Raw genomic sequence first — 12,681 nt, 5'->3', positions numbered from 1 at the left:
ATCGAGGACATGCATGAAGAAAATGCTCAAAGCCACGCTGCAAAGAGATGATGTTCATCACAAAGAGCTAGAACCAAAAAGTAAGGTATGCTTCAGGAGCCGATAAACTACTCTAACTCGGCTGACATTGAGCATGAACATTAGCCATTTGAAGTCCCTAATCCAAAACGCTAGTTTTCATGTGAAAACTTAACATTAGCCATTTGAAGCCCCTAATCCAAAACGCTAGTTTTCATGTGAAAACTTTCTGCACTTGAAACCAACCAGTGATTTAGGTGACACGAGACTATCTATTATGGAGGTGATGCAAGAGTAAAGATGAGACCCCACAAGCATCTTGGTGAATTCTTATTTGGTTCAAGTCGTGAAAGATACAATGGTTTTAGTAAGCAATGTTATAACTGCAAAACTGCAAGTTATTGATGCAACTAACATTGACAAGAACAATCATGGGCGAAATATGAGCATTAAGAAGATAACCGGGGTGGTGAAATTTTCCAGAAAGGGCATACTGCCGGAAGAAACAATGTTCTGCATATCAATTACGACCCCCCTTTTCCGTGTTTGCAAAGGCGAGGCAGCTGAATAAAATGGGATTTTTTCTAACACCCCTACCACCCCCCCTTGTTACTTGGGATCTTGATGCTCGAAATGGTACATGGAACTAAAACAAATTGGTATTACATGGAGGAACCCTTCAGAGAGAGAAATACCCCCCAGTTGGGTTCATATAGTTAAAAACTACAGATCCACGCTGATTATGAATCTATGGAGTGGATCAGAATGTCGAAGAGGCTGACCTGGGCATACCGGGGGTTTTGGTCTTCCTGTCATCCTCTAAAGATATCATGCCAAGATGAGAAGGATCCTCCAGCAGCATTTTGGCCACAAGGTAGCCAGCTATGGACCAAGTCTGGCATTTTCGGGCCTGCTTCCCAATATATCTACCCAGTGTGCCATCATAATACTCCGGCCAATGGTCCTTGGAGAGCCTGCTCTCCAGAAGGTCAATTGCTTTCCGAGCCATATGCGGTCTGCCTGTCTTGATGCAGGCTGCCGTGAACAGCCAGATAAGCACTGTTTGCAAGAAAATAGTTAGGAATGAAAACAGTCTAGACTCTTCATGAGTAAAACAGTCTAGACTCTTCATGAGTAAAACAACGGACTATCTTAGGCTGATAGAAAAATGTTCATCAATGAGGAGGGCAGATGAAACTAGAGAATTGAAAGCAGTATAGTACCCATACCTGGCCAAGAGCCTCCATTGTGGTAGCTCCATCTGGTGTTCTTGGGATCACATCCAGTCACGATTCTCCATTCATGGCCTTCTAAAGCAGGAAAGGCAATCTTCAAAGGCATCTCCCCTATCAGGTCCTGCCACCTCTCCTCAAGCAAATCCATGATTCCTACCTCCTGCTCCGGTGTTGCCAATGATGAGAGAATTGCAATACAGTTGCCCAAGCAAAACCATCTGAAGTCCATCCTTGCCGGGCTCACATTCCCAATGAAGTAACCCCCCTTCATTGGCATGAAGTCAAACACCCAGTCTGGAATGGAATCAGGGATTACGTTAAACTTGTTCACAGCAGTATGTGAGTACTCTTCTGTCTTATACCTATACACATTATTTAGCTGCTGAAAATCCAGCCAGAAGTATGATCGAATGTGAAAATTCAGAGCTTGCAGGCGTTTATCAACCCTCTCAAGCAGTTCTTTGCCACCCCCTTCTGGCTTCAACATTAACTTGGCACATCGCAATGCCATGTAAAATAGAGCCTGTATTTCTATAGGGTAGCCATAGATTCCCTGCAACACATGCATGCACCAGTTGAGTCACAAGCAGCCAATGTGCATACACCTATCAAACAGAACAGAATGAAACTGGGACACCAAAGCTCACCATCCTGCGGTCAACCATACAGCAACCATCAGCACAAAGAAGCGTCGGGAAGGTGTCAAAACCTTCTGAAAGGCAGAGGCTCAAGACAAGCCGAATCCCTCGCTGGCAGTCAGGCATATCAGCAAGACTTTGGTCTCCTGTGGACTTGGTGTACGCGCGCAGGAGAATGATCCACCAAAAACCTGAATCCACAGGGGCCACTCTGCCAATGGCACTTTCCCCAAAGTCGGCCATAATCTTATCGTCATTGCGGATGGGGTCATGCAGCACCTTGAAGCTTGCAGGCATGGCACCTTTCCCCAGCGTGAAGTTGTCAATCCGCTTCTCCCAGTTGGACTGGAGCCGCAGCGCCCTCAGCAGGAAATTCTTGACAATCTCAGGCTCATTGTTCATCAGGAAGGCCAGGGCGCTGGGCACAAAATCGCGCACAAAGACCTGCAGCAGCTCATCAGCACGGGTGCTCCACCACACTATCAAATCAAAGTGAACAAAGAACTACTCCTTGAAGAGATTACAATCTATTTATGACGATATTAATTCATGTAATGAAACTTCAATTAGAGGTGTGCCTCCTCTACATTGGTCCCAACGGAGGTTAAAGGTCTACACAGGCTTTGCGAAATGGAGGTTAGCGCTGTGGAAACAGCAGCAATCTCTAGGGTAAAAACGAATCATTTTTTGCAGACGATGAAAAAGAAAGAAAAAGAGGCAAGCAAATCGGAAGAAAAAGCAGGAGGAGGAAGAAGCACCTGGTCGTAATTGAGAGCCTCCTCAGAATGGTCGCTGGCGGCGATGGTGCCTACGGGCTTGCCTCTGAAGTATACAAGGGACTTGCGGAGGCACTCCCAGGCCTCAGCAAACATGGGATGAGGCTCGAAGGAAGGCAGGCGCTCAGATCGGGGGGTGTCCAGGCCAGATCTCATGCTCGGCGAGTTCAGCAGACCTTCTAAACAGTCCGAGCTTCGCACTGTCTCCAGCGTCCTGCTAAGGCACGGCGAGGACGCCAAATCGCTTAGCGAACGCTCTTCGGAGTCAGATCTGCCAGGCAGCACCGCCCTCAGCATGGATAAGTCGATAGCCCTCCCCTCCGCGAAGATGCTACCGCCATTGTCGTGCCCCCCTCCTCCATTGCACCCAGGCTCCGTCTTCCTTCCAAAAGGATCCAGCGGGTCAGACAGCAGATCCAGAGGCAGCGGCGTGATGTTGAACATCTCTGTTGCAGCGTGCATTGCTAGTGGCTATGGCGAGAAATGCGGACAATTAAAAAGCTCGCGAAAATGTATGACCTAGACGAAGCTAGGGATTTTGCGGAGTAAGGTTGCAGGTTGGAGCTAGTGTTCCTGGATGCGGCCGACTAGGAGCCAGGGTAGGGTTTCCACTGGCGGCTGGTTTAGGTCGAGCTGCTAGCAGAGGAGGTAGGTAACGTTAGGGCTCCCCAGCTATGGAGAAGGCGAGTCTAAGGTTTGTAGCATTGATGCTGTTGAGGTACGCAGAAAATTGTTGGCAAGACAAGGCATAGAAGAGCTTTGCCGTTTCCAGTCTTTGGAGAAGGCGAGAGCTTTAGGGTATGCCTGGCTATGGCGGCAATTAGGGTTCTCTGAGAAAGATGACGGGAAATCTGACGGCCGGTGCAAGGAGACGGGAAAGCAGACGGGCGGAGCAAGTAGAGGAAAACGGAGACAGAGGAGGGGAATGACGGCAAAGTGACGGAAGGGAGCTGGAGAAGACGGGAAATCTAACGGAGAGGGAGACGGACTACACGTAGAATGAACGGAGAAAGGAGAGGAGGAAGGAGGGGTCGAGTGGTATAAATGGGAAAAAATGTAAGGGGTCCGGATGCCAAGTAGGCCCTCGAACCTGTCAAGATGTGGACAAGTCTCCATGGCCCGCTCCGCCGCTTGCGGAAAGGCAGGTGCTTTGCGTTTCTCGTGAACGCTGCAGCCTGCACACACACATTGTCACGACTCACAACCCCCAAACTGAGGCGCTTATGGGTCCATCAGTTTTGTGACGTGGTCTCCACATATACTCTCACCCTTGCCCTTTTTTCCCACATCAGACAGCGCCTTTGTACTTTGTCACGTTGGAATAGTCTTGGACAGTGTGTCGGGCATCCTGGCCGAATATCCGGTTGGGCGGTAGATGGCATTCCCTACCGCCAAACTAACAGCAGACGATTTATCCACACGGATAAAAAGTCACTGCCAATTAGACGATCCTTATCCATCTACATGTTGCCGCCGCCGTCACTACACACCAGCCCGCCCGGCCCTCCTAAACTGTCCGCCCATTTCGTGGTAAGTCTAGCATACTCTTTGGGATGTCCAAAAAAGTATGAAAACTTGATCGACATTGATGCCTAGCCCACTGGCACCCCAAGTGCTACTTCACAAGGTCCATCTTTTGCCTAACAAGTACTCACTTGCAAGTTGCAACCATCACTTGCAAGTTGCAACCATCCTGATGTTGGGCCACCTCTTTTTGCACTAAGACTACGGCTAGCAATTTTGACATGTGCACCATAGAAGCACCCCTTCCCTTGCCCAATATGAATGTTTGTCTAGTGCTTTGTGTGCTTCTACAGCCACTACATGCAACGATCCTTGAACCTTGATGTTTTAACAAGTGAACTTGGTGCCCCACATCCAAGGGGAAAGTGTGAAGACATACCATATAGTCTAGACCTCTCTTTGAATGTGAAACCCCCTCAAAGTCGCCTTTTCCCACTAGCAATGATGTCTGACCTACCAACTTAACTTCACCTACCAAGTTAACTTCTAATACATAATCAAAAAGTTTTCCTACTACTTTTTGTACTAGTTTCTTTGTTTTGTACTAATTTGACACCCCAAGATTGTGGTTATAACCATGACATTGATGACTAGATGGCATGTAAAGAAAATACGGCATATGACAAGAAGATTGTGGTTATAACCATGACATTGATGACTAGATGGCATGTAAAGAAAATACGGCATATGACAAGAAGATGTCATAATGAGTATTTTGGCATGCACATCAACACATTTCTCAACCTTAAATGCTTTAAAGCACATGTGTAATAGGTGTGGCCTTAGTGGGAAGTAAGAAGTGTATATGACAATGAGCATTTAAGCATTGTAGAGTGCTTATAATGTCAAGCTACTCAAACAAAAATGCTTTGAAGTGTGATATGGCCAAGTAAGCCAAATGGTGAAAAACCATCACCTAAGGAATGCTCAAAAATTAGTTCACCCAAATGATGAAAAACCATCACCTTAGGAATGCTCAAAAATTAGTTCACCCAAATGGTGAAAAACCATCACCTAAGGAATTTTAAATGATTTGAAAATATTTATAACTAAAACCTTCCAAAATCAAGGAATTTTGATTTTTTATTTTTTATTTTATAGAATTTATAAGTATTTAACAGGTGCAAAATACACTAAACTCCAATTTTTTTTCACATAGTGCAAGTAAGCATGTTGTGCAAGCTAATAACTTATCAATAAACCACATTCACACTTCGCATCACATGTGAAGAAACTGTTAACACATCTTTATTTGCTGACCATAAATTATTGAACATTTTACTAATGACATTTTCACGTCGTGTGTTTATGCTCCTTTGTATTTCTCTGATATTCTCCTTTATTGTAAAAGTGTGACAATGAGAAACTTGCCTCTTTTATTTATGTACATGCTATCTTTCAAGTTATTGTTGTGCCTTTAGTTGTTATTAATGCTGAAGGTAGATTTTATGTGAGTGTGTATGCAAGCAATGATGTCATAGCTCAAGCCATCTGTCATTGTACATGTGTGTGTGCCTTAGTCAAAAGATAAGGCTTTTTTCCTCTAAAAAGCATGTAGTTGGTGGAGGTTTCATTATCAATCAATCTAGACATCATTATCAATCAATCTAGACATCATTAAGCCATGCATTTACTCTCTATCTTTACATTTGTTCCCTCTCTATCTCTCTTCATACACAATCTCACCATGAAGGGTCTTTTATCCCCCATAGCCTTGACCTGTGTAAACTCTAATCTATCATTTGGTATTAGAGCTTGGTACTGTCTAGCTTAGGTTTTTCTAGCCTAGTTCGACAATTGTCTCCAACCTTGCTGCCTAGCCTAGTCCTGCTGACAATTGTCTCGAACCTCGCTAGGCCTTCATTGATTATTGTAGTTTGACTGGGATGTCCGAGTATGTTGTGCCGTGCCAAGTTCATGATCTTCATCAGGCCTTTTCTCTCTACAGAGCCAAGTAGTGGTGGGGCTTGATAATCCAAAGAGAAATGGATGTAGAAGAAGCAAATTTCTAATCAACTTTTCCAGCTCTAATGGCACCTAATACATTGGAGGGAAACGGGTAAAGGTCTTATAAGTAGGTGATAAGTCCACAAATCTACGTGACAACATGTCGGGTGAGCTTGCTGCTATAAAGCTTCTATCAAGGGTTTATCAACTTAGGCTTCTATTGAAGGTGGAAAAGGCAAGGGTTTATCAACTTAGGCTTCTATTGAAGGTGGAAAAGGCAAGGGTTTAGCAACTTAGGCTTCTGTTGAAGGCAAAAAAGGCAAGGGTTTAGCAACTTAGGCTTCTACTGAAGGTGGAAAAGGTGGGACTCCTTTGCAGCTAAAAAGGTGGGACTCCTTTGCAGCTAAAAAGGTCAGGTTCTTGTTGTCCACCATAGAAAAGTTGGGCCTACTATCGAAGATTGAAGAGTTTGGTGTCTTGCCACCTTGTGTACTACAGCAAAAGAACGATAACATTGGAGATGTGCGAGAATTGAGCGACTTCTCTACCCTCTCCATGCTCGTTTTGCCTACATTGCTCTCGTCTATGCTGGTCTTGTGTTTAAATGTCTCACAACATTAAGTATCAGATTTCCTTCTAAAGGTTTGTTCACATGGGCATGTGTGCATGGGCCTCATATATTTTCATCCTTGAGAGCCTTTCATTGGAAGACTCAATTTATTTTCTCTTAGTTTTCTATGTAAATGGGATAGATATTGGCTATCAAGGCTAAGACCCCCGTCAATCTTATGAGCACTTTGACTTCATTTTTTAACCTTTTCACCAAGTTTATGTGATCAAAGGGGGAAATTGTGTGAAGTGATCTAAAATTTTGTAAAAGGATTTAGACAACACTACTCTTGACATACACGCCAAGAGTAAGACCTATCCTCATCATTAATCATGGCTACTCTAACAAAATTCAACAAATTTAAAGGAGAACGCTTCCAAACCTGGCACACAAAGATCAAATTCACCCTTATGAGAAAAGGGATATAGAATGTGACAAATGGAACAGAGAAGAAGCCAACAACTTGGACAGGATAAGTTTCTTGGTTGGTCAAAGACAAGAAGGCCCTTGCTGTCATAGCCTTAGGGTTAAGTGATTTATACATCCATCACATTGATGGGTGTGACATATCACATGAGGCTTGGATACATCTTGAAACTATGTTTGGTGCACAAGGAAAGTGCTCCAAGTTTAGCTTGCTAATACAATTTTATGACCTAAAAATGAATCAGGACTCTCCTCCTTCACATCTAAATTCAATGAAAAACATGCTAACACAATTAGCAAGTATCAAGATTGTCGTTTGACGAAGACATTATTGCAATTGTAGTCACATTTGAATTTAATGAAAAGCATGCTAACACAATTGGCAAATATCAAGATTTCCATTGATGAAGACATTATTACAATTGTAGTCTTACTTTAAAAGTCTTCCAAATAAAGAGTATGGTAACATTGCTAGCACTTTTACCATTCTACCAACATAAAAAATTGTAACATTGTTACCACTCTTACCATTCTACCAACATCAAAATTGGTGGATATTGAAGCTTCTCTCTTAGAGGAGGAAAGAAAGATCAAGCAAAGGAGCTCAATGTTCAATGAAGGGGGGGATAAATTCATAAATTAGAAGCAAAAGGGCTACTCCAACACCAAGAATTTCTCCAAGGGCTTCACCAACAAAACCAGTAATGGATGTGGATTCTATGGTAAGAAGAATCATAGGAAAGAGAACTATTTTTTAAGTAAAAGACCAAATCTCTAATTGTTGAAGATAATCAACAAGAAGAAGATGAAGTGGAGGCCTTAGCACAAGAGGCTAATCTTATGGTGGTTGAGTCAGATTAGGCCTCTTAGGCTACTTTTGCTACCAGGGATCTCTTAGCCTAACATTTAATAGGCAACCTCTAACCATAATTTATATTAATCCTATGGATATCAGATCTCTAATGTATCCAAATATGTATCACGTTGTAGTGATGGCCTCTACTACACCACCAGCAAGCACACAAGAAGAAAATATATAAGGATCATAACTAGGGGACACTAGGATCCAAGCTTAAAAGGGCAGCTCGGAACCAATCATCAGCATTTGACCCAAATGGACACCTCTACACCCTTCAATCTAGCTTGGCTCCCAAGTCAGATATAACTCCCAAGACCTTTGATCTTCAACCTAAATGTCTCAGAGTTGACCTTCTCAGACAAGTAATTGACTTGAATCCCCCCCAAATGACATAAAACTGATCAAATTCTGACTGTAGTCTAGAACAGGTGCCTGCACAGCAGCCGATCCTAGTTAGAAACATGTCCACTTGACTCCAAGAATGTTTTCCAATGTCAACAAACCTAAATACTTGCCTTGGAACTACATTGAACGTGCCAATTCTCTTTGTTGACTCCTTGCTGTCACTAGTATGACCTAACTGCTGGCTGTAAATTGGCTCGAACGACTGACATAGAATCCGATTTGATATGAGTCATCCCAGCTCTCTTATTGTCCTCCAGTTCCATCTAACCTCAATCTCTTAACCACAGAACCACGTTGAACATCTCCCTTATGCTCTGTGGACCTTCTGCTGACACCAATCCGACTGGTCTTGACTGATATTGATTCGGCTAATGGTGGAGACAAAACCAACCAACTCATATGACTTACTGAATTAGAAACTCTTTCTTACTTGTCCACCACCGACTCTCCCTAACCCTCAGGATGCTCTGATTTCATAGAGATATGACATCAAAGACTCTATGCTATCTGACACAACTGACTCACAGTAGACTGATCTGATTGAACTGACTTCTGACATAGCTGACGAGAATGATAGCTAACTCAACTGGATTAAACTTCCCTAGCTCTGAGTCCTCTAACACCTCTAAACCCTCTGAACACTTAAACCACACAAGAGTTCAACCCTAAAGACATTCAACTAATTATAATGAACTCGCAGATGACTCTAAATGACCAATCAACCCACATACCCGTGTGTCTGACTGCTAACTTTTGTCATCTCCTGACTGCCAGACTCAACTCAAAACTACCTCCCTTGAATCCAAAAGGATTATAACAACCCTTATATCTCACCAGATGATCCCCTAGATGCACAGCTAACTGTAGTTGACACTCTTCTGACTCTATGGGGTTGTATTCTCTCAATAGAAGTTGACTGTTCAGCTATGAGACAACTATGGCTGTAGTTGACACTCTTCTGACTCTATGGGTTGTATTCTCTCAATAGAAGTTGACTATTCAACTATGACTCACAGGACGTCAGACATACACTCATAGTCATTCTATCTCAACAAAGTAAACCAAAATAACACAAACCAAGCTCCATATCACAAATTCTCACCAATCTCAACACAGATTCAAGCTTTGAACTCTCATATTTCTTCACAAAAAACAAAGATAGACTTTGTCTCAACACCCCTGAGACACGGGTTTAAACATAACAAGAGATAACACTAAAAATCTTGGGGATCCTTCACAGGTGGACCTCTGCAACTATTCAAACTGATATGAATCTAATACCATAGCTGCAATTCTTTCCCAAACACACACAAATCAGTTAGCTGACTAACAATAGCTACAATTAAACAAAATCGGAACACGTCATGTCTCTAACAGAGTCGCCACACTTAAATCATAGGGAAACCACCTCCAATTTTATTCTCTGGTCCATGGCGCTTTCTCTGCTTTGACTCATCCAGTTTCACTCTCATTGCACTGAACCTCCCTCAGCAACCCTCGAAATATGTAAGACCTTTTTGTCTGTAGGTGGCTTCTTCTCTATAGTCACCTCATTCTCTTCACTCTCTTGCTTCTCTCTTCTGTGCTCTTTTCACTATCCCCCAAAAATCTTCACAATACCCCTTCTTAGGCTCGTTGCCGCCTCACCACCTCGCCTCACCACCTCGCCTCACCACCTTCTAGATTGTTACGTTGCTTGGCTCCCTTGTCCTCCCATACACCTTCTATTTTCATTTTTTTACATGTTCTCTTATCGACTTTGGTCACCACGCTATCTCTGCCACCTGGGATTCACTACTCAGCTTCATATATACATTGTATGTTCCGATACATCATATTTCATTTGCGCTCTAGACCCCTCTCACAATGTGTTAGAGCATCCATGTATCCAACATTATATGAGTCCCTAGGAGGGTTTGTTGGAGACAACATATGTTCTGCTGCCATTTATCATTGTATAGGTTCCATAATCAAAGGGTGAGCATGTAGCCAAAGTATGTAACTACGTGTGAACACTCCTTATGAGTGTACTAGTGTGTGTTTGTGTGTGAATAGCCTCTAAGGAAAATATCATGTGAGTGTGTGTGTAAGAAATGATGTCTTAGCTCATGCCATGTGTCATTGTATGTGTGTGTGTGACTTAGTCAAAAGATAAGGCTTTATGCCTACAAAAAACATGTACTTGGTGGAGGTTTCACTATTAATCAATCTAGACATCATTGAGTCATGCATTTACTCTCTCCCTTTACATTTCTTCTTCTTCTCTCTTTCTTTGTCTCTCTATCTCTCTTCATAGAGAATCACACCATGGAGGTCTTTCATCCCCCATAGCCTTGACCCGTGTAAACCCTAATGGATCATATTTCAGTGTGAAGAGCTATAACATTCCATCTTAGCGAGAGTTAAAATAATTATAAAATGATGTCATCAATAATGTGTGTGTGTGTGATACATATGTGTGTGTGTGTGTGTGTGTGTGTGTGTGTATGTATATATATATATATATATATATATATATATATATATATATATATATATAGGGAGGGATGTTTTTTGTTGCTTCTAATGCATTAAAAGGCCTTAGCATTGAGTAAACGCTTGCAATTTCAAGTTTGTTTGTTTCTATAACTTTTTACTTTTTTCCTTTCTATATCAAGAAATAAAAAAGTACACATATGCTAGATTTATCACTAGGAACCCTTATATCTTTGCACAAAAACTCCAATTTGGCATAAAATGTGTAGCTGTATGTGATTGCGTCTAAAAAAAATTACGTGAACCATAGTAGATTATAGTAGTACGTGATCTATAGTAGATCACATTTTAAAAAAAGATCGAATAATTTGTTGACATGAAGCAAATTGATTGGACACTAAGCAATGGGGTACCATGTGGCACCTTCTCAGCATTTTATTTATACAAGTCTACATGGATGATTGAAACAATACGCGGTAGTACGTGATCTATAGTAGATCACATTTTAAAAAAAGATCGAATAATTTGTTGACATGAAGCAAATTGATTGGACACTAAGCAATGGGGTACCATGTGGCACCTTCTCAGCATTTTATTTATACAAGTCTACATGGATGATTGAAACAATACGCGGTATAGATATAATAGTACACAAACAATTTTAATTGCCCACTGTTGAATAATTTGCTCTTGATAGATATTTATTGTATGTCTTACAAATTCATCATGTATGTGAATAGGTTTTAGCTTGAATAATTTCAACATATGTCATATAATTATCATTATGTACAATTCAAAAAAGTACGTTAAGAATATAAGAAAAAAGCACACATATATAAAATGTAGTACATTATACTTTTTTAATGGTCCATGTATTGTTATAATCATATGTTGTACATTTATAATAATACATTGGACAAGATTATCTTATATGCATACATTTACAAGGGAATAAAAAACTTGCAAAGACTAAAAAAGTTAACTTTTTGAGATTTAGGGCATCTTCTAAGGGCTCTAAACCTTGAGTTTTCTGTGGGAGGATGTTCATCATATTGAACCAGACACCTTTAATGCACTTGAGATCAGGGAGAAGATTAGAATATGAAATCCATGCAAACAAAAGTGCATACGAATGACCCTAGATCCTCATATCAACCAAGCTTTGGCTTGCATTATATTTCAATGATAAACATGGGAGTATTGCTAGTCTTAGACACACTAGGAACGATACGATAGACCTCCAGTGAGGATTTTATGGAATGGAGTGATGGCATAGACCTACACTATAGGTATGCTAACATTAACGAAAGGTAAATCTAGTTTAATAATTTCATCCTTATTACCAACTAGAACATCAAACAGACTACTAAGGAGAGCCCTGAGTTATTTTGAGATGATAGTTGCAGAGAGAATCCTCTCCTCTGAGAGGGAAAACCATAACATGATGAGTTAAGGGAAGATGCAATTTCAAGGGACCTTGAAATCGTCTTAGATAGCCAAGACCAAGGACCTCTGGGAGAACAATGAAGATTAACTTTGAAACAATGCGAAATGAAATAGAATTGCAACTTGAGGAGGGAAAAACTCAAGAAGTTGTTAAATAAGAAGAAGTTATGTTGACTCTGGAAGGTTTCACAGAACAAGAAATTGAAGAGCAGTAAAGGCTGATGATGACATACATCATATGTAATAGGAGTTAGAAGAAAGAGTGAGATTGGGTCTCAGTTGGATGCAACCCGTGGTAATCAAATTTTAATGCTAAGGAATG

General features: G+C 41.5%; 1 protein-coding gene across 1 annotated transcript; it reads right to left on the bottom strand.

Moving 5' to 3' along the window:
• Positions 1–337: 337 nt before the first annotated feature.
• Positions 338–3,687, bottom strand: LOC147618514 (putative alkaline/neutral invertase F). Its single transcript, XM_086774970.1, has 4 exons — positions 2,650–3,687; positions 1,901–2,335; positions 1,248–1,806; positions 338–1,077 (listed from the first exon to the last, which is right to left on the bottom strand). The coding sequence occupies exons 1-4, from the start codon at positions 3,127–3,129 to the stop codon at positions 779–781; spliced, it is 1,773 nt and encodes a 590-aa protein (XP_086631096.1). The 5' UTR covers positions 3,130–3,687; the 3' UTR covers positions 338–778.
• Between the last annotated feature and the right edge of the window lie 8,994 nt (positions 3,688–12,681).

Source organism: Cibotium barometz, chromosome 35 (assembly GCF_041138505.1).
Source record: "Cibotium barometz isolate CiBa-2024 chromosome 35, ASM4113850v1, whole genome shotgun sequence".
NCBI classification, from domain to species: Eukaryota; Viridiplantae; Streptophyta; class Polypodiopsida; order Cyatheales; family Cibotiaceae; genus Cibotium; species Cibotium barometz.
Note: the sequence above shows the minus strand (reverse complement) of the source record. Positions and strands in the feature narration are given on the sequence as shown.